This window comes from Carcharhinus amblyrhynchos, chromosome 8, assembly GCF_965287045.1.
Source record: "Carcharhinus amblyrhynchos chromosome 8, sCarAmb.v2.hapA, whole genome shotgun sequence".
Taxonomy (NCBI): Eukaryota; Metazoa; Chordata; class Chondrichthyes; order Carcharhiniformes; family Carcharhinidae; genus Carcharhinus; species Carcharhinus amblyrhynchos.
Genome location: NC_137331.1, coordinates 56,214,701 through 56,238,192, shown reverse-complemented (window position 1 = coordinate 56,238,192; position 23,492 = coordinate 56,214,701). Strand labels below are relative to the sequence as shown.

The 23,492-nt window shown below is 40.1% G+C and overlaps 1 protein-coding gene across 11 annotated transcripts in view; it reads right to left on the bottom strand.

The window, feature by feature from the left end:
* ncoa2 (nuclear receptor coactivator 2) overlaps nt 1-23,492 on the bottom strand; it is a 270,081-nt gene that overhangs the window by 61,454 nt on the left and 185,135 nt on the right. For all 11 annotated transcript variants that reach the window (XM_080194101.1, XM_080194100.1, XM_080194109.1 and 8 more), the window contains 5 exons: nt 9,925-10,025; nt 5,831-6,008; nt 4,806-4,994; nt 1,133-1,234; nt 880-1,020 (listed from right to left, as the gene is read on the bottom strand). In XM_080194101.1, coding sequence (XP_080050227.1) covers nt 880-1,020; nt 1,133-1,234; nt 4,806-4,994; nt 5,831-6,008; nt 9,925-10,025 — 711 coding nt within the window. The remainder of the gene's footprint in view (nt 1-879; nt 1,021-1,132; nt 1,235-4,805; nt 4,995-5,830; nt 6,009-9,924; nt 10,026-23,492) is intronic.

Here is a 23,492-nt window from a genome sequence, read left to right as displayed (position 1 = left end):
TACAAGCCTAGGAGACTGCAGGTTGAGTTTCTAACCTGTGCTAATTAATGTGATCTCAAAAAAAGAAAAGGTTGCATTTATAAATAGCCTTTAATAACCCTATGGCTTCACAGTCAGTGAAGTATTGTTGAAAAGTATTCACTGTTGTAATATAGGAAACACAGCTGCTTCCATATACAACAGTGTGAGAAGGACCAGATAATCTGTTTTAAAGATGTTGATTGAGAGATGAACATTTGGATTAACTGCCAGGCTCTTCTTTGAAATAATTTCATGGGATCTTTTACATCCATCTGAAAGGGCAGACTGTTCATCATGTCATCCAAAAGCCAGCACCTCCAACAGTGCAGCACTCCCTCAGTGCTGCAACAAAGTCCTGGAGTGGGACCTGAAACCTGAACCTTCTCGGCATGAGTGGTACCAAATGAGCCACAGCTGACTGAATAAAAGGTAGAGTGGCTAAGGGACAGGTTTGGGGCAGGGTCACACTCAACAGCAAGTCCACTGCAGTCAAATTAGTCTGCAACATGCACAGTCAAGCCCACCAGCAAAATAGCAAAGCTCTCAGGTTAGGAGGTTGGAAAAATAAATCAAGTGTATCCCATTTTACACGGTACTACATCCAAGAGAGAAAAAGCACAGGAAATACATAGCAAGTCCTTCAACAGATAGAAAGAAAATATGGACTAAAATTTCACTTGCGAATGTCTTATCAGAAAGATTTTGACAAAGGTTTCAGCGTTAATCTGTTTTTTTTTGCTTTTCAAACACTGATTTTCTACTTTCATTTCAATTGAAATTTTATTTTGTTTTGATTTGTACTGCACACTTACTTAATTTTGTATTGCCCTGGGCCCCCAGATCTACAAAAGTCCTTACCTTCATGATGATGCCTCTTAGCAAATGCAATCTCTTTGTCATTTTGCAGGTGAAATCTTTGAATACACCGTCGCACTAAGTCTTCCCAACCTGGTTTCATAGATGCGCGTAATGCATTTATATCCAGAGATATTAGTTTGCCTAGTTTTATTTTTAAAGAGGGTAAGAGAATGGGGGAGGAAAAAAATCATTTGTCAAACCTCCAATACGTACAAGCAAAATCTCAAATTAGAAGGTAGGTGTGTTGTTTTACCTGTTAAATCATGTCTTGTGTTAAAACTTTCAGTGTTACCAAATTGCGGCCTTTCCTTCACAGGAACTCTTCTTGCAACACAGATCAAACAGGACTGTAAATCTGAAAGAGGATTATTTCAGATTTCTCACTCACACAATTAAATACATTAACAGAAACTACATTGTAACCATTTCTCCTATGGCAATTACTAGTCCCAAGAATACATATCTCCCAAATTCCATTATGTCCCTCACTCTGCCCATACAGTGGTCATCATGAACTGATGGCTGTTATGTGCTATGTTCAACTTGGTCCCTTGGGCATGATCTTACTTTGCAAAGCAGATGTTCTGCCTGATTCAATGAACAGATATTCTGGCATTGGATGAAACACATCTAGAATGAGTAGTCAAAATAGTTGCAATTCTTAGTTCACAGATAAGAGTAATCAGTCAAAACTCTGGCATCTTTGTTGGGCTTTACAGAAATTGAAGGGAAGCTATTGGTGAACTGACAGCTATTGACGATTTTAGATAACAGCATTCAACATAGTCATCCTCCGATTTCTGGGGCTATTTGGAGAGGACCAAAAGAGCTATTGGAAAACAAACTAAACATTTCACAATATATATGCTGCACCTGCATCCTGCTTTAGTCCAACACCAAGCTTCTTACCATTTCTCAATTCTGACTCTGCTGTTGATGGCCTCTCATTTAGCCACGCCAGTCATACCCTCTCTATTTAGTTCTCTCCACTCTCTCAGCTTTTAACAAAAACTTCCCAGAAACACCTTTCTTCTATCGTGCATTTTATTTCCCAGTCAACACTCCTCCTGCTCAGCATCCATTCCTTTGTACTTTTCAACGTGAAGCACTTTTGAGGTATCTCTCCACATAAGGAGCACTACAGATTTGTAAAATGTGGTCTACAGGTACTGGGAGATCAACACACTGTACTGGATAAGGTTCCATTAATGTGCATGTCCATTTGCTCTGTTTATTTCCAGATATTACACAGGAAAAATCACCAAGCCTGATCACTGAAATGAATAGTTGAAATCTAAATAAATAATACACAAGGTATTGCAACTGTGAGGACAGGTTGGATTGGCCAGATCATTCATTACCTGCCAGTCATTGTTTATTTTGAACTATGGAAGACTTCATATAAGAATCAAATAATGATGTTTGATCAGTATGATAATGAATATCCATGCCACAATAAAAAGATCAGAATTCAAATCAAGTCAACTAACATTTTAATTTGAATTGAAAACTAATAATAAAAACAGGGAAGGATTGATACCCTGTTACTCTGCTGTCCTTCTAAAACCACTCAGTTCTGTTCACCAGATAAAGCAAAAATACTGAAAATTGCTCAAATGTAGAATACGATTAAATGCGTCACAAAATGACGCCAAACTAATTTTTGGAGCCAATTGGTGGTAAGTTTGTTCTGGAACTAAAGGCCTGCATGTTCCATGCTTCTTGTGGCCACTTTTATAAGGGAATATGATAACATCCTACCTAACCACTACTTAGCACAAAGAAGTCAAACAGGAAAATCCTGTGCAAATTCAGCTGCAGGCACTACTCTTGAAATGTCATTGCTTTTGGTCCATCCTATCACATTAAATCTACTTTAAAAGTCCTTTGTGTTTTGCAGATTTGATTATGGAGGAAAACAAACCTTCATATGATTTTTTCATTTGGTAACAAGGTTATACACTAAATCTGGTCAAATTAAATATAACTGCAGTAAAAGATTTTTGTGTAGTATGTTTGACTACTGTACTTATAACAGTGAATGCTGTTAAAGTAATTCAGGTGGAAATATCAATGAATCTCTAATTGTAATGATGTGCAAATTTTAATAGGGTTTTAGGTAAGGTAGTTACACTGCTTCTACAATTGATTTTGCTGCTGTTTATTAGGGATCATCTGTCAGCTTTTGTACTGAGCTGTCAGAGTTGAGCAACTATTATTACACAAGGTGAAACAGAATTGACAATAAATCACTTCTTCTGCAATTACTGGCATCAAAAAGGAAGATTCTGCTTTTTAAAATATTAATAAAGTGCATTTAAAACAGCTTTGTTTCAATGCTTCCAAAAAAGTATGTTGATGCAGCAATTTTCACTAGATTCATAGAACCATACAGTGCAGAAGCTGCCTTTCAGGCACATTAGAAACACCTGAACTCCCACCTAATCCCATCTGCCAGCACTTGGCCCATAGGCCTGAAGGTTATGATGTGCGAAGTGCTCATCCAGATACTTTTTAAAAAGGATGCGAGGCAACACACTTCTACCACCCTCTCAGGCAGCACATTCCAGACCATCACCACCCCTCGGAAAAAAAGCTTTTCATTGCATCTCTCCTAAACTTTCTGTCCCTCACCTTGAGCCTATGTCCTTTTGTGACTGACCCTTCAACTAAGGGGAACAGCTGCTCCTTATCCACTCTGTCCATGTCTCTGTCAACTTTGTACACCCCAATCAGGTCACCCCTCAGTCTTCTCTGCTCCAATGAAAACAATCCAAGCCTAACCAATCTCTCTCCATAATTTACACATTTCATTCCAGGCAGCATCCTAGTGAATCTCCTCTGCACCCCCTTCAGTGCAATCATTCTTCCGATAATGTGATGACCAGAACTGCACCAGCTGTGGCCTCAAAGTTCTATACTCCAACATGACTTTGCTGCTTTTGCAATCTACGCCTTGATAGATAAAGGTAAGTGTTCCACGTGCCCTTTTCACCACCCAACTAACATGCCCTTGTACTTTCAGAGATCTGTGGACAAATATAAACCTTTGCTCCACAGAAATTCCTAGTAATACTTGCTTGTCAAATTACTTCTTCCAAGGTGTATCACCTCACATTTTCCAGGGTTAAATTCCATCTGCCACTTATTTGCCAATTTGATCATTCCACCTATATCATCTTGTAGCCCAAGAAACTAAGCCTCACTGTTCACCACTTGTCCAATCTTTTGTGTCATCTGCAAACTTACTAATCCTAACCCTCACACAGTCATCATTAATATAAATGACGAATAATAGGGGGCCCAACATGGATCCCTGTGGTATACCACTGGACACTGGCTTCCAGTCACTAAAGTGGACTTTTGTAATCACCCTCTGCCTCCTATAACCGAGCCAATTTTGAATTCATTTTATCAAATTATGTTGTATCCAATGTGAATTTACTTTCTTTAAAGTCTCTCATGTGGGACCTTGTCAAAGGCTTTGCAGAAATCCATATAAACTACATCAAATGAACTACCCTCGTCTACACAACTGGTCACCTCATCAAAAAGCTAATTACGTTTCCCATTCAGAGGCATCCCTTGTAATATACCAGTTACTGTTTGGAAGTCGAGCAAGGAGACTGATCCCAGTCTACCACAAATATGTTGTGACTGAGTCTTAGGTGGCATGCAATTTGATTTTCTTTTGATCTCTGTGGGGAAATACCCATTCACTTTCGAGTGGCTTTTGGCAACAAGTACTTGCCATACAAGAATGACGAGTGCAAATCTGTGACCTACAATTCCACACCAGTCTGAGAAGCAACATGTGCATTATGGAGTTATGCAACATTTGTAATGCAGTTAACAATGCACAGTTAGATGATTTTACCATCAACAGGGGATCCCATAATACCAATGATGTTTTGATGAATCCTTACCTTCCCCCTCTTCTTTTATGGACTTTGGTTGAGATACAGCAAAACACTGCATAGTTTCATATTTCTGAGGTGCTTCCTGGTTATCATGTCCTTCCTCATCAGTCTCACCAGGTGGTTTAACCAACATACGACAGTTAAAAGTGTGGCTGTTTCGTCTTGGAATTTCATTGGACCAAGGCACCCCATTTACTGGAAAAGTTAATGTTTTTACACAAACAGTTCACTTTGAAACAGGCAAGACAATTTTTAATATGATAAAATAAAAGATTACATATTTTTGTTTAATGTACTGAAGAGTTGAAATGTTTCCTAGCATCTGACACCATTTATCATCTTAAGTGCAATGCTGAAATGACTTTCCAGCACATCAACATGTACACTTCATGTACAAAGGATATCCTGATTGATCAGATGGTATAAGAATCTTTGTAGCATTATTGGAATAAATTTAGCCATACTGAACACAGATAATTTGGCTATTTCATTCTGAGGAGGCCTAACTGCTAGCCTTGTAATATGACAAACATGGAAAACAAAAATATGAAAATTTTCAATAACAGAAGTGGAAAACAGTAACATTCTGAATTTCTAATCCACCTTCATAGGCCCTTAACAGCCCAAGTGACATTGGGATAGTTAACTGTCAGAACACCAACTGTCCACCCATTAGGCCAGCCAATGTTGGGGCTTAGGCCTCATTAGCATGGCCCTAGCAAGCTGCAGACCCCGAATGGGTGCACACTGGTTGGTCATAGAAGCAATGGGCCGATTGGTAAGTAGTCATGCGTGGCAACTAAGTAGTTATGGGGAGCTCAGAGGAGCACTCCTTTAGCACAATTTGCATATCAAAAAGATCTACCATTGCAAACCAGTGCTGCCCATCAGAAGGCCCTACCAAGATGACAGCCAGTACACCAATGTAAATGGAAAACCCAAGTGACCCAGTGTCAGTTTTGGGTGATTAATATCCAATTGTTTATGAGTAAACTATTCTAGACAATTCAAAGTATTCAAATAGATCTTACCAAGAGACTTCGGCAAAAGATTTCTCGAAAAATCGTTCTGGTCACCAACATGTAGTATGCTGCATACACTGGAGTTAATAAGTTCTTCCTGGTTGTATTTCAGATACTGGGTCACATTCTCAGATACGAACACTATATGTCCTTCACGATTGACCACAAAAAAGAATCCATCCAAGGCCTGCAAAGAATAAACACTACAATGTGAATGTAATGTTTAAGTCACTGGACTGTGTACACTTCTATCCATAATGAGACAGTAAAGCAGTCGACTAAAGCTCATTAGAAAATGAGAGGATTACTTAAAAGTATCAGCTGATGTTTCCATTCCAAATTTCAAGATCATACTCACCAGCTGTTGCACGTAAATTCTTGTTTGGAAAACACTTTCTTTTGGGAGGAAGTGCAGTTGTTTCTTTTCTGCAAGATTACTCCCTTCCACGATCACCTCCTGTCACCTGAGCAACTGTGTTGGGTAAATGCATAGACTAAATGCTGATAATGCCCAGCAACACTCTTGACCCTTCCAGTGTCTCTTATTTGTCACGGTGCTTATCCAATATCTAGCAATGGATGAGCTGCTATTTCTTGCAATTAAATATTGCGAAGGTTGAAGCCATTCATCCCCACCACAAACTCTGCTATTTTGTCGTAAGTCTTCCTGGTACCTCCAGCTACTGATGATGAACCAGACCATTTGCAACCTTGATGTCCTGCTTAATCCCTAGGCTGAACTTACAAACCATGTCCTCTCCATCATCAAGGCCACCTACTCTCCCTCTGTTACAATGCTCATTTCTATCCCTGCCCCAGCCCACCTGCTGATAACCCCATGTGGGCTTTTGTTACCTCCATACTCAACTATTACAATACTTGCCTCACAAGCTTTCCATCTTATCCCAAATGCTCATAACCAAATTCTAATTCACACCAAATCCCAGTTACCTATTGTTCATGCACTTGCTAATAAACATGGACTCCCAGATTAGTAATGGCTCAAGGTTAAAATTCTCATCCTTGTTTTCAAAGCCCTCCATGGCCTCATTTCCACACGTCTATTACCTTCTTCAGCCCTCCAACTCTACCACCCCACCAATGATGGCCTTTTGCAATTTCTGATTTAATTGGCCAACCATTGGCACTGATGCCTTCAACTGCCTGGGTCCTCACCTCAGTAATTCCTCCTTAAACGTCTTCATCTTTCAACTTCTCTAAGACTTTTCTTAAAGTCCACCTCATTGACCAAGCTTTTGGCTTGGTGTCAAATCTGGTTTGATAACGTGCCTGCAAAGTACCTTGTGATAATTCACAATGTTAAGGCACCAAATAGATGCAAATCATTGTTACCAATTTCTACGTTTTCATTCTCTCCTTGCACTTTGCCTCTACTTTCTCAGGAGACTAAGGAAATTTGGCACAACTACTACAACTCTCACCAACTTCTACAGCTGCAGCACAGAAAGCATTTTTTCTGCTTATATCACAGCTTGGTATGGCTCCTGCTCTGTCCAAGACTGCAAGAAACTACAAAGGGTTGTGAATGAAGTCCAGTCCATCATGCAAACCAGCCTCCCATCCACTGACTGTCCACACTTCCTGCTGCCTCAGAAAAGCAGCCAGCATAATCAAGGACCCCAAGCACCCCAGACATACTCTCTTCCACCTTCTCCCATTGGGAAAAAGATACAAAAGTCTGAGATCAAGTACAGCTTCTTCTCTGCTCCCAGACTTTTGAATGGACCTACTTCGCCTTATGTTAATCTTTCACTACACCCTAGCTATGACTGTAACACTTCATTCTGCTCTTTCCTTTTTCCCTTTGTGTACGGTATACTTTGTCTGTATAGTACGCAAGAAACAATACTTTTCACTGTATACCAATACATGTGACAATAATAAATCAAATCAGTAGAGAGTGCCAGTTTTTGCTGCGTACTAACAGATTCCTGTCTCTTATCCAGGTGATGATTTTCTATGTGCATGGCCAGAATTAGTGTCAGAAAAGTATTCAACTTATCACAGCTGAACCAAATCTTATTTTCATTGAACATCTGCACATGCACCTTTTCAGCAGAGGTCATGAGGAGCCTCTTTTTTATATCCTTCAGTCCAGGGACTTTGAGATCAACTGTCCCCTTCAGTTTAATCAATATAAACTAAGAGTCAAAGCTAAGGTTGCTTGCTGTGTCTCTCATTGCCACATGTCTCATAGTATAGCCAACATTAAAGGAAATATATTTTTATTTTTTGACAGATTTTAAACATAATTAAGTTGCTTTGTGAACAATGAAAACACAAGGATTCTGGACAACCTGAACCACCACCATGACAGGATATAAAAGATCAAGGAAATTTGATTGAAGTCTTGTCATCATTTTGATGCTGCAACTGATTCACTTTTATATTTTACAACAATGGGGAGTAAAATGTATTGTCAAAACTCTCTGCCACATAGCTCTGTACTCTTGTAAAAGACCAAAAATTGAATTTTATGCCTGCATGCCACTTCGAAATGTAAATTTGTGAAAGACATTTGGTGTAGCAGAACCCAAAACCATAATGCTGGTGACTTGTGATTTTTAAAAATCTCCTCACAGAAACTTGCACTGTACGTTCTGTATTTTTGAATGCATTTCATTGTATCAGAATAAATTACACAAAACCTGAGAAGCTTCAAGATTACACTGTCTTAAACATGATGACCTGGAGATTCCACTAGATTGTATTGGATGCAATCAACCCAAAATTGTTCAGATCAGCAAAAAAGATTTGCGGAATTGCAAGCGCACATTAGCACAACTGCAAATCAAGTTCCCACAATCTTTCCCATTGGTTAAAAATATTGCATTGTTAGTCTACCTCACCCACAAACCACACCATGATCCCAGATCAAATTCATCACCACTGCCAGTGTCCACTTTTTTTGCACCTTTTGCAGGGCCCTCTCAAAAGGCTATTAAGATAAAGCATTTTTTAAGCCTCTTTTTGAAAGTTTTGAAACTGATTACAGCACACCAATGTACCTAGTAAATGGTTCTGTATAGTTTTGAAAGTCATTTTTACCTTTTTTTAAATTCATTTATGGGATAAGGGCATCCCTGGCCAGGCCAGAATTTATTGCCCTTGCCTTGAGGCCATTTCAGAGGGACTGTTAAGGGTCAACCACACTGCTGTGGATCTGGTGTCACAAAGGACATTAATGGGGTTACACATCAATCAAACATGGTCATCTTTCAACTTTAATTCCAGACTTCTATTGAATTAAAATTCCACCATCTACTGGATGGGATTCAAACTAGAGACCATAGGAAATAGGAACAGGAGTTCTGCCATTTAACAGGATTCAGGCTGATCCAAAATTCCTCACGACCACTTTCCCGTCCTTTTCCCATAACTCGATTCCCTTATTATTCAGAGTATTATGCTGGGACTCTAGATTACTAGTCCAGTGACAATACCACTGTACCACCATTCCCCAGTTATTTACAAATAATCAGGTCATGGGACTAGGTGGCAATTAAAAACGTTTACTTCTTTGTGGCTGACACCATATCACCACGTGCGTGAATAAAACTGTACCGGATGATCACTTTTAAACACATCAAGGAATTGCTTCTAATGCATTTTTCAAAAATGAGACAAACACTGCTCGATGGCTCTGTTTTACAGAATATTTTATATTCAGTGTGATATAGATGAGTGAGCAGAAACTCAAGCAAAACAAAACTTGTTAAAGTCAACACAATTGAGAGTACAATTTACACCGGACTGCTCATTACACAAAGCAGAAATTCTTGGCTACTGTACTTAAAATGTATAAATAGTTTTAAGACTTCAACCCTTAATCTTCATACATAAGGAAAGAAAGACTTAATGGAAAATTGTGTGGTGTACATTTTTCTTGGCCTCCAGTTGTTTATGCTGATTCTTGGAGGTGAATGAGATTCTTAGAAAATTTTGGTGCAAGTTACAAAATCAACATAAATAGTGTAACTAATGCGTTGTGAGGAAATTCCAATCTTTATATTTAATTGGTTCATTTTTAATAACATAAAAACAAAATTGCAATTTTCTAGTTTTCTTGATTCTAAACTGACCTCAAGCATCATTGGTCCAAGTGCATCCTTGTCAATGACACCTTGGCCTGTGGAGGACACATCAGCCTTCTGTACAGCATCCTCATTTGCAGCAGCCTTTTCTGCAAAACAAAAGGAAATTATTGTAACGTGGGGACCCATTGGATTGCCAAAGCTCAGGGTTAACCAGGAACCTGCTTTACACTGGATTTTAATGGAACACAAGTGCATTTCAGAAGACCAAGTTCAGAATAGCAGTGTAGCACCAAATGATTTAATATTGACTCCCATAAAATAAACAATTGCTCAACAAATTTTTGCTGTATTCTGGCTTAAGTCCTTTCTTCAAAGCTCAGAACAGTTTCTATCTTACAAAACAATTCTACATAGTTTCACTTCACTAATTACATTTAGCTGCCTAATGAAAGGATTATCTATCCAGTCCACTGCAATTCTAACTCACTAAGGAATAACAAAATCAACTGCATCCAACATATTCAATGCCAATAGAAGACAGGACTAATGAGTAGCAGGGCAGTCTCAGTCTCAGCTCCTCTACTGAAGGAAATCTTGTTGGGGATATGTGGAAGACTTGAATAAATCAACACTTAACTGCAACCTAAAGGAGCAAAATTTTTTAAAAATCTGCAATTCCTCTTACAAATATAACTTTTTCAGAAGTTGGAAGGATTGACGTCCGGTCTTAAACATCTGCAGGAAACCGAAGAGATGAAATTAAAAATGTCACGAAAGGACACATGTATGATTACACCAACATTTTTTAATCCAACAGTTCTCTGCTGTATTGTTAAGAAGTTCTTTCCTCTTTTGGACTCACTGCAGCCAACTATTGCTGCACTTTAAACCATGGTATCTCTTCATGTATGTTCTGGCAATCGATGTGCAAAATGATCCCTCAGAATACATTTCTAATGAAATAACCCAGTCTTTCAGGTTTCCTAATTAACTCCTTTGAAATAACACGTGTGCAGAATTCACTCTATCCTTGGTACATAATGGCTAAAGAGAAAACTGACTCAATTATGGAGTCAGTAAGTAATCTTACAGCATGGCTACAGTCTCACTACTAAATATCCTTGATATTGGAGTTCACAGTGTACAAATATATGTATACTTCAGGTTAATAAAAATCTTGGATCTGTTGAGTTACTTTTGTGCCACACTTTAGTCAATGTTTTCCATTGTAAACCTTTTCCACATTAAAGCAATGAGTATTTATTGCTTTTCTCTCTCTCTCTGCACTGATTTGCTTCCACAGCCAGGGGTTCCATTGTTGGCCACAGTCGCTCCCACCATTGGTGGTCAGTTACTGAGGCCCATCCTTGGCTAGCATTTCCTCCAATTTTGTTTTGTTCTTTCTTGATTCATTCTTGGGAAATGGGCTGTGCCAGCCTTTATTGCCTAAGGTAGTGTCAGTTCTTCTTCGATTGCCGCAGGTGGTGTGATACTGAGTGTTTTGTTTAGCTCATTTCAGATGGGTTGGTGAGAGCAAAGGTTGTAGGGAGCTGGAGAAATTGACAACACTTTGATTTTGCCCTTTCTTATTACTCCACATATCTATACCAGCATCAACATCTCATCAGTATCCAGTCATTGCTCCTCTCTTCTAGATGTTGCCCAAGTTTTTGCATTATTTAACATGGCCGGTCTCATACCAGTTTCTTATTTTTAGAATGGAATTCAAATTCTCAAACTTCATCACCTGGAGAACTAAGTTCAAAGTGGGATTTGAACTCAGCTCTCCAGATGATGTATCTAGGCTTTCAGATTATTCATTCTGTGGCAAGATACTATTGCCACTCCTAAAATTGGTTGTAAAGAGAGTCCCTGAAAAAAGTAAGGGCACTTCCACACTGGTGACTCAATCCTCATCACCAAGTCAGCAACCATATTGTGTATTATTTCCATACTACCAAAACCATCAGACATTGTCCAGCCTCACTACTGGCTCAGATACCTTGTCTCATCAATCTCAAGGTACCTCTGAGCCGACTGCCAGCTTCATGCTCACAATAGCACTCCTAGAGAACATTTACCTTTTACTTTTCAATACATGTTAAAGAAGAAACACATTTACATGTATACACGCACACAAGCTTGTTGAAAAAAATCAAGCACATCCACTGATGAATCTCAGATTATTGCGATATTAAAGGAATAGATGCATAACTTGAAGCCTAAAAATATAACTGGTATCTTATGGACTCTGAGGATGACGGATCAAGCTTTCTACAGGGAACTGGATAAGCACCTGAAAGGTGGTGTGCGGGCTAGTAAAATTGCTCTTACAGAAAGCCAGCACTGACATAATGGGCTGAATGGCCTCCTCTTGTGCTATAATCATTCTATGATACGGAGGACCGTCACCACAAATCTGTGAAAAATTGATGGGGCAACATAGTCAAGCATAAGGAAAAAAATGAATGCCTCCTCAAAAAAGTACAGGAGTAGGTAAAAGAGAATATATGAAAAGAAAACATAAATACAGAAAATAATTAGACAAGGTATCCATTACCTTTTGAAAGGGATGGTGTTTTTGTATAGTCAATATTATTTAGCTTTGTTGGAAGACAAGATGCCACAAGTAAGAAACTCCACAAAAACCTCAGCATAAATTTAACAACAACATCTTGGCCAGGCAAGAAGTTCATCAAATTGACAGCTACAAAAAGGCATAACTAAAAATAATTTTGTTATGTCTGTGACCAACAAAAAGACATTTTAAAACTTAGAATGAAGAATGTTTAGGGGTTCATCAAATATGGATTACTGTTCTGTGTTAATTGTCATTGAACTTGTGTCTATACACTGTGAAAGATGTCATGGCAGTACATGCTTGCAACTCTTACCTTCACTTCTGTCATCAAAGTTTGAACCCTGGTCAGACTGATGGAATTATTTTCTAAATTGTAATATTACCATTAATTGTAGAACTAGAACATGTCTATTCTCATATGCATATATTTTATATTGTATGTCACAAATTAGTTGTATTCTGATGTTCTCAACTTTATTTTTTAGTTCCAATGCTTTCCGAATTTTCTTTTCAAAATTTAATGTTTTAAGAAAGATCAATTGTTCTTTACTTCTCTGCCAATACAAGCTCTTATGACATGTTGAGAAATAATAAACTAATGTTTGAATGATGACATATACCATTTGTAAGCTTCAACTTTAATAACTGTTCCCAAATTTATGAGCTACCAACCACTATTTTAGTCCAAGTAGTAAGATTATGTTGTATCATTTCTAGCTGCGAGTTATACCCTTTCAGACATTTTGACTGAATTTTAGTCAGTTATAAAGATGAACAACTATTTTGTTCTAATTTTAGTTGATGATAATAATGTTGAAGAGATCTTTACAAACCAAATATTTTCTGTAATTTCACAATTTATCTTGGACTGAATTAAAAAGCATCCAACGTCTGTTGCTCTAAAATTATACCTATCTCATGTTTTGTTTCTTCGTATCTTCCTTCAGCTTGTATTCCAACTTGATTCTGAACAGCTGCTGTGTGTGTGCCATTCTGCATTTTAATTTCTTAAGAAGCAGCATGAAGCAAAAACAAGATTCATTCAAAGTGCGTGGTGCAATCTGGCTCTGAGCAGATGCAACATGGTCATTTCCAACAGCCTGCCAGAAGGGAGGCTCACTCCTTCCTGCTGAGCGTGCCTTTCCACTGGGATTATGGCAGTGTCTTAAGAGACTTTGTTTATAATTACACTAACAGTAGCAGCAGCAGCTCTGCTTGCAAGCTGACCATGTTGGATAGAATTCAGTTAAACAATGCGCCGATTACTCTTAGAAAGGCTTCACTTCTCTTCACCCAGGTTTTATAGTGAAGAGAAATGGCAGGCAGGCCTAGCTCACAGCCAGAAATCATGCAAACTGCTCATGATCTCTACAGTACGTTATTGGTAGAAGAGTTTAAAAGGTTATCTGCAGATCAGACTACGTCAATTTATAAAACAGTCAACAGCAAAAAAATCATGCATTAAAATATCTCTTTACACTGAGCTCAATTATGTTTAATTTTATATATATATTCTGCTGAAAACAAGCACTGTATGCACAGTCTTCATATTAAATATCTGTTAATCTAAAATCTAGGCCAATACTAATGCACGTTAATACCTTCATGTCCAAAGAGCTGTTGTGTAAAATACACCTTGCACACAAATAATGGACAATCTATGCAGCAATAAATCAAAAATATTCTAAATCCAATTAAAACCAAGCAACTTGGTCACATAGCTGGACCAAAAAAACATTTAGCAATCAATATCTCCCACTGGTGTAATACATGCCACAAATACAGAGGAAAAGATTGACGATTGCATACTTCTAACCAGTGGTTTGTACAGCAGTAGTGTATGTAACATAAGTGGGATAATGTCTCAATGAGATGGTTGCTGAATAATACCCAAAAAAAACTAATTACATGGGTAATGCCCTATCAGTATCCTGCACTATTATTTCCTTCAGGCAGTCCACACACATTATCCTCTTCAGGCCAATTAATAGTTGCCACAAGATGCTTTTTTTAAAAAACTATTATTCAGTCTTAGAATTTACAATAGAGTAAAAACATTCAACCATCCCTGTAGATTTCTGTACTGATGTTTCACATCTGGTGAAGTTCACCTCTAAAAACTAGGTGAATTTCTCCAAAATGATCTGTACTTAATAGCATAACACACAAAATCTCAGAATGAGCTTTCTTGTGGCATAATCATACTTCCTTAACCAGCTGTGGAACATTTTACACAAGCCAAATTAATGCTGCAATAACATTACAGTTGCCTTAAAATAAACCCATTTAAGATCTACTTTCAGAAATTAGGCAGCAAAAGCAACATTGCGCTTACAATACTGTTTAAAGAAAAAAAATGTTCAGGTCAGCAGCTCTGTCAGCCAACATATAGGGCTTGGAGGAGGAAAAAAAACACCAACAAGCCAGCTATACATCTGCAACAAACTAAAATTAGAAAAACCACCATATGGCTCCATGAAACCAGGGCATTCGGAAGCCTTCTACTCCCAGAAAAACACAAGACCCTTCCTGTGCTCTGCGAATGTGTTTATCTTTTCAACATTAATGCACTATATTTCACAGTGCTGCTGAAATTTCCTGCAGTGCATATTAAACACCACAGCTGCACGCTTTCTCAGTGTTTACACTTACTGGGTGCAAGGAATGAACAAAGCTCTGCACTGTGCCAGTTACAGCTGCTGTAACGTTAATCAAGCTTTTTTTCCTTCAACAATGTTTCACTCTGCCTTTTCTTCAGCTATCACGATACTTATGGATGAAGTATGACATCTTAATTTACCCACCCCCAGAATAATATTCTGACCTTGACTCTTGCATTATTTCTATTATTTCAGGCTTTTCCATTAAAAAAAAAATCACTGCCCTATCAGTCCAGTTGCTAGTTTGAAACTATATCCTACTCCAAAATAAGTTTTGCTATATCACTTTGTTCACGTACTTCTACACAAATCACCCGTCAGGCACCTCATTCCCAAAACTCTCTCTCTCCAGTCACTCTTCCGAAATCCAAAGATTAGCCTCATGACTCTTTCCTGCATTCCTCCTTGATGTCTTCAACATCTCAGCAACCAGAAATGGAGCTATCGAGTCAGAGTCAAGATATGGTCTGACCACACCACTATTCGTTATGTCTTTAATCTCCACTGGCACTTCAATGCAGTACTGAGAGTACTGCAGGTGCAGGTGTTCTTTCAGATGATGTTTACCCTCTTAGAATTGAAAAAAACTACAGTACTATTCAAAAGAGTAGTAATGCTATGTCCTCTAGCAAATATTTAGCCCTCAACCATTCACATTGCTGTTTGTGGGAGCTTGCTGTGCACAAACTGGCAGATATATTTTCCTATATTTCAAAAGTGACTACACCTCAAAAGTACTTAGAACATAGAACACTACAGCACAAACAGGCCCTTCGGCCCACAAGTTGCGCCGTTCACATCAATACCTACCAATCCATAGATCTATCTATAACCCCCAATCCCATTAAATCCCATATACTCATCCAGAAGTCTTTTAAAAGACCCCAGCAAATTCGCCTCCACCACCACTGACGGCAGCCGATTCCATTCACTCACCACCCTGAGTAAAAAACTTACTCCTAACATCACCTCTGTACTTGCTTCCCTGCACCTTAAATCTGTGTCCTCTCATAGCGACCATTTCAACCCGGGGAAATAGCCTCCAAGAATCCACCCTATCTATTTCTCTCAACATTTTATAAACCTCTATCAGGTTGCCTCTCAACCTTCGTCTCTCCAGGGAGAAGAGTCCCAGCTCCCTCAACCTATCTTCATAAGGCATGCCTCCCAATCCAGGCAACATCCCTGTAAATCTCCTCTGTACCCTTTCAATAGCTTCTACGTCCTTCCTATAGTGAGGCGACCAGAACTGCGCACAGTACTCCAAGTGGGGCCTGACAAGGGACTTATAAAGTTGCAGCATTACCTCCCGACTCCTAAACTCAATCCCTCGATTAATGAAGGCCAGTACACCATACACCTTCTTGACCACATCCTCCACCTGCAAGGCTGATTTAAGAGTCCTGTGGACCCGGACCCCAAGATCCTTCTGCTCTTCAACACTGCTAAGACTCCTGCCCTTGATAGTGTCCTCGTTCATCCCATTGGTCCTGCCAAAACGGACCACTACACATTTATCCGCGTTGAAGTCCATCTGCCACTTCTCCACCCAGTCTTGCATCCTATTTATGTCCTACTGCAACTTCTGACATCCTTCCAGTCCATCCACAACACCACCGACCTTCGTGTCATCGGCGAACTTACTAACCCATCCCTCCACTTCCTCATCTAGGTCATTTATGAAAATGACAAACAGCAAGGGTCCTAGAACAGATCCCTGGGGCACTCCACTGGTGAGTGACCTCCATGCAGAAAAAGACCCATCCACAACCACTCTCTGCCTTCTGCAGGCAAGCCAGTTTTGGATCCACAAGGCCAAAGCCCCCTGGATCCCATGCCCTCTCACCTTCTCAAGAAGTCTTGCATGGGGGACCTTATCAAACACCTTGCTGAAGTCCATGTACACCACGTCCACTGCTCTTCCTTCGTCAATGTGTTCAGTCACACTTTTGAAGAACTCAACTAGGCTTGTAAGGCACGACCTGCCCTTGACAAAACTTCATTGGCTAGAAAACACTTTGGAGCATCCCAGGGGGTGGAAAAGCAATTTATAGAAAAAAATACAAGTTCTTACTTCCACATGTAGTTTGCTTGTAATTTATTGAGAGTCACACAAATCTTTAGCCTGACATCGACTGAATATTTCTTCTAGATTTTTTAATAATTTATTTATTAATGTCACAAGTAGGCTTACATTAACACTGTAATGAAGTTACTGTAGAAATCCCCTAGTCGCCACATCCCAGTGCCTGTTCGGGTAAACTGAGGGAGAATTCAGCATTGTCAATGCATCTAACCAACATACCTTTTGGACTGTGGGAAACTGAAGCAGCCGGAGGAAACCCGCACAGACAGCCGGTGTGTGTGTGTGTGTGTGTGTGTGTGTGTGTGTGTGTGTGTGTGTGTGTGTGTGTGTGTGTGTGTGTGTGTGTGTGTGTGTGTGGAAATGTGCAGACTCCACACAGACAGCGATCCAAATCGGGAATAGAACAGGGGTCCTTGGCATTGTGAGGCAGCAGTGCTGCCCCAATATTGTTATTTTCCAAAATGCTTCATTTGTCTTCTACAGAAATAACAACAAACATCTTCCTTAAACCATTTTGGCATTGACACCAGCTAGGTCTGATCACCACTAGACCTGAATCTCTAAATATCATTTGCAACATAGACAGCTCTGAATGTTTTACAGATCGCTCCCTAGGGTGAAGATGCAATCTTCGAAGAATTTGTATTCAAAGCAAAAATGCCATCCTCCTCTCAATATTAACCATAATAAGATCCCAGATAAAAACTAACAGTTCAGTGTCTCGTTTGAACAGGAGCTCTCCAACATTCCCACAAGAGTGCAGAAGCAAAACGCAACATACTTCAAGACGTCATCTACATACCATACTCAATACATGGAAGCAAGGGTCGAAACATGCTGATTGGCTCAAGACTAACATCACTGTGACGGAACTCGTAATTAATGGGAGCAGACCATTTGGCTTCAATGACAAGAGAAGTTCAAGTGAGAAAACTTTGACTGCACTAGGAGTTGCTTTTAGTAAAAGACAAACAAACTGCTAGACAGTGAGCAAATGACTACTCTTTACAACTTTGACAGAACATCCAGATGCCCTTCAACACTGGAAATGCCAGGGGCATGCACTGAAAATAAAGACGGGGAGGTCACTGCCAACTGCAGCGAACAGTTGGAGAGATGGATGGAGCACTGTCTTGAGTTGTGCTCTAGGGGTTGAGTATTTAATTGCATATTGTCATGCCTAGTTCCTAGCACGTCCTATCCTGAACTTCAAACTAATTTTATATCTGTAACAAAAAACTGGACAAAAAGGCTGGAAAAAGTGGCAAGCCAATGCCACCTGTCATCTTTTGTGGATTAGAGACACTCCACTGTCTTAAGACGGAGCAAAAGAACATTCCAGACTGATGTGTGTTGATGACCTTCCCCTGATAACAATCAGGGGGGTATTATCTGAATTAAATGGGACATTCTAAAACAAAGACACTGGCTGTCTCAAACCCTCAGAGTTAACCCCCAACATAGGATGCATAAATCAACATGAACACCCGACCCTGTCTGAAAAGACTTTGAACTTGTGAAAGGCCATATGGAGACAGCCATGCTATCTCTTTAAAAAGATCAGGTAGGAGGTATTACTAGGTAGAACTACTCAAGTCATCAAAACTGTCAGTTCTGCCAGTAAATGAACCAGAGTCAAAACAAGCTGCAAGACATCAAGTGATTAATCTTCTTAACCCACTCCAGTTAAAGCTCACCCAAGGACCAACCTTCCAGAAATTCAACTCAAAGAAACCTCATAACCGAGCTATGAACCCTTCACTTTACAAGAACCTTCCTTCAACTTTAAAGCATCAAAACCATCTAAGAACCTACAGGCATGTCATACAGGAGACCAAAAAGTGTCTGATGTTGCGTTCAATTTGGGCAAGTGTTTGAGAATAACAATCTATTTTAAAACTCACAGAAGCTTGCGGCTGATTTATTTGGAGTATATACTCAAAAAGCTAAGAAAAGGCACACTTCTTTCCATACAAAACATACTTATCACAAGCAATAAAAGAGCATATACATTCTGTCTGTGACATTGTAAAGTGCTTTGGAATATTAAGAAACCACAAAAGGTATTTTATTGTTGCACATTTGATTGTCCTTTTTACTCTACATTGCAGAACATGCTGCACTATCGTTAGAAGAACATAAGAAATAGGAGCAGGAGTAGGCCATCTAGCCCTTTTGAGCCTGCCCCGCCATTCAATAAGATCATGGCTGATCTGTCCTGTCTCAGTTCCACCTTCCCGCCCTCTCCCCATAACCCTTAGTCTCCTTGCCTATCAAAAACCTATCAACCCATGTCTTAAATATATTTAGCGAGGCAGCCTCCACCACTTCAACGGGCAGAGAATTCCAGAGATTCACCACCCTTTGAGTGAAGAAGTTCCTCCTCAACTCCGTTCTAAACCGCCCCCCCTTTATCTTGAGGCTGTGCCCTCTAGTCCTACTGTCCTTTCTGAGCAGGAAGAGCCTCTCCACCTCTATCCTATCCATCCCATTCATCATCTTATATGTCTCAATGAGATCTCATAAGAAGCAATTACTGATTGCTAGCAATCAAAGGAAAAACACTTAGTTTGGGAAAATTTCTGTGTTTTAGGAAAAGGTTATTGGAGCTTAGCTTTGTTTTAAAATTAAAGTTTTCTAACTGAAACTTTTCATCATATAGTACATACAATGCACTTTTTAGCTTAAATGCTTTCATTTTTATTATTTTGGGTACGTGATACAGGAGACTAGCTTCTGCAATTATGGGAAGCTTGTCTACAAGGTAACAAATCACTTGTTACCCTGGGATCCAAATTTCAGTGAGTCTATGGCATTGAAAGGATAAGGCAATCAGATTTGGGTGCACAACAACCATCCACCAGATGCCTTAACGCAATGCAATGTGCAATCTGGAACTCTGAAATCCAGAAACACCAGTTATCTGGAAGACAATTTTCAGCCAAGGGTTGCAGAGATGGCTTTTAAGCCTGCAAGTAGCCTCTCCCCCAAGGGAGCAATGGAGGCTGAGGTGAAGATCCCATCCACGGGCAGCAGCAAGACATCCCTGGACCAACTGGATCGCTATCACCAAACAGGACAGGGTGGTCAGTGAGCTCCAAATGATCTCAACCTTTAGATAACATTTTCAGAAGCAAATACAAAATGAATTTGGGGTTTTGTGCACCAACTTGATACAGACAGAAGCAGGCAAGTGTAATACTGCCATTGACTGTCTGCTGGAAAATCTGGGAGGTAATGCGGCAAAGCCAAGGTGGCGAGTGGCAGCCTCACACTTCTGTGTTTCTGCTTCTGTCCAGCCGTTCAAGAGCCTCTTTAAATCGGGCTGAACAGGGAACTACAGGTACTGGTAACTAGATCAAAGTGGGGGACAGGAGAGGGGAGGTCATAAGAACATAAATAGTAGGAGCAGGAGTAGGCCATCTAGCCCTTCGAGCCTGCTCCGCCATTCAATAAGATCATAGCTGATTCGAAGTGGCTCAGTTCCACTTTCCCGCTTTCTCCCCATAACCCTTAATTTCCTCGTCTACCAAAAACCTATCTACCCATGTCTTAAATATATTTAGCGAGGTAGCCTCCACCACTTCAACGGGCAGAGAATTCCAGAGATTCACCACCCTGAGTGAAGAAGTTCCTCCTCAACTCTGTTCTAAACTGCACCCTCCACTTATCTTGAGGCTGTGCCCTCTAGTCCTGTTGTCCTTTCTGATCAGCAAGATTCTCTCTACCTCTACCCTATCCATCCCCTTCATTATCTTATACGTCTCTATAAGATCCTCCCTCATCCTTCTAAACTCCAACGAGTACAGACCCAGTCTATTTAGTCTCTCTTCATAGTTCAACCCCCTCATCTCCGGTATCAGCCTAGTGAACCTCCTCTGCACTCCCTCCAAGGTCAAAATATCCTTGCGCAAGTGCAGCAACCAAAACTGCACACAGTACTCCAGCTGCGGCCTCACCAGTACCCTGTACAGTTGCAGCAAGACCTCCCTGCTTTTATATTCTATCCCTCTCGCTATAAAGGCCAGCATCCCATTTGCCTTCTTGATCACCTGCTGCACCTGCAGACTGGGTTTTTGCGACTCACACACAAGGACTCCCAGGTCCCTCTGCACTGTAGCATGCTGCAGCTTTTCACCCTTTAAATAGTAATCCCTCCTACTATTATTTCTGCCAAAGTGGATAACCTCACACTTGCTAACATTGTACTCCATCAGCCAGGTCCTCGCCCACTCGCTCAGCCTATCTAGATCCCTCTTCAGACTTTCCACACCCTCTGCACAATTTGCTTTTCCACTTATCTTTGTGTCATCAGCAAATTTCGTCACCCTACACTCAGCCCCCTCCTCCAGATCATCTGTATAAATGGTAAACAGTTGAAGCCCCAGCACCGATCCCTGCGGCACTCCATTAGTCACCAACCGCCAATCAGAAAAGCAGCCATTGATACCAACTCTCTGCTTCCTATTAGACAGCCAATCCTCTATCCACCCTAACACCTTACTCCCAACTCCATGCCCCCTAACCTTCTGAAGCAACCTTTTGTGCGGCACCTTATCAAACACCTTTTGAAAAATCGAGAAACACCACATCCACCGGTTCCCTTCTGTCTACCGCACTAGTCACATCCTCATAGAATTCCAATAAAGTTGTCAAACACGACTTCCCCTTAATGAATCCGTGCTGCGTCTGCTCTATCAAACAATTCTTCTCTAGGTGCCTCACTATTTCTTCTTCGATGACAGATTCAAGCATTTTTCCAACAAAGGTCAAGGGCCAAGTGGAGTGGGCGTGAGGGTGGAAAAGCTGATTATAGTGTCCAATATAGAGGAGGCAATTACAGAGGATGGGAGGATAAAGTGGCTGATTAGTGTGGGTGGGCATTAGAGGGGCTGATCAGTGTAGGTGCAGTAAGTAGAGGGGCTGATTTCAGTTTGTGGGAGGGGGTGTAGTGTAAAGGGTTTATTTTAACAATGTAAATAGATAGCCTACATAATCAGCGATGTAAGATCACATGATAACAGAGCAGAGAGAGTTTCATGTGAAGCCTTGTGCAGTACAGTTAGGAGGAGGTTTAAAAAAAGTTTACTAACATCCTTGCCTCTAGCAGTCGCTATCAAATCTGACCAAGGACAACTCCAACAATGACAGATGACGACAGCAGAAAAGGGACAGAAAAAGCACCAAGTAAAGAACTTAGTGACTAAAAAAGCAGGAGAAATAATTGCGAGGAAGAGCCACAAGGGAAAAAACACCAATAAAACTTGAAAGTCAGAGTGAAGAAAAGACGTGGAGAAAACCTTACTTACCAGAGTGCTCCAGACATGTCGAAAACCCAGATCAAGATGGAAGTGTCAGAACTGATGTGGGTTCATCAAGTACAGAACTGCTTCAGGACTGGCAGAGAAGCCTAGCAAGGAACAGATTAGTACCCTTTTCTATGCCATAAGCAGTAGTGCAGATGATGTAGATATACCCAAAGAACGGGAGAGATCACAAATTCCTTCATTAACCATTTTTATCAACTAGCTGAGAATACAAAGCCTTGAAAGATATAACAATTCAGGATCGCATTGTTGTAGGAGTCTGAGAGGAGACTTTATCAGATTTTCTACCATCAAGGGAAGATTTAACACTATTTAAAGCTGTGCAGTTAACAAGGCAGGCAAAAGTGAGAAAACAAAATTGGATGTTTGAGGCAATGGAGATTTTGTGGAGAAAAACGGCTGACAAACAGTCCAGCTTGTTGGACAGAGAAGGAGCAGTACACCGACTCAAAAATAGACTACAAGTAACCACCATTACTCAGCGTCTCAGCATGAAGGAAAAAAAGGCTGCACCAGTGAGAAAATTGCTTGGCCAAAAATGTGGAATGCCATTCCTGAAAGGCAACTTCTATGCTGCAACAAAAAGCTCCCAACACAGAAATTTGAGAAACCACTAAACAATGTTGCAATCAAGAAACTGAAAATGAAAGAGACAAAGAATTACCAATTTTGGGAGAAATTACATGATCTAATGGGAATTATTCAAGCGCAGACACTATGGTTAATGAGCATATAACAAACGTCAAATTCGGCACTACAGCAGGAGTTGCTGTCAAATCAGTCCCAGAACATTGGTTGAATCAAGACTTGCTCCAGCTATCAACCATATGATTCTACATTCTAGGAAACATTCAACTGAAGATCATGGGGCAATTGACTGCAAAGCTTCAGTACAAAGGAAGAAAAATCATTGAAACTTTGCACGTGATCCAAAACTGTTTCCAGCGAAACAGTTACAT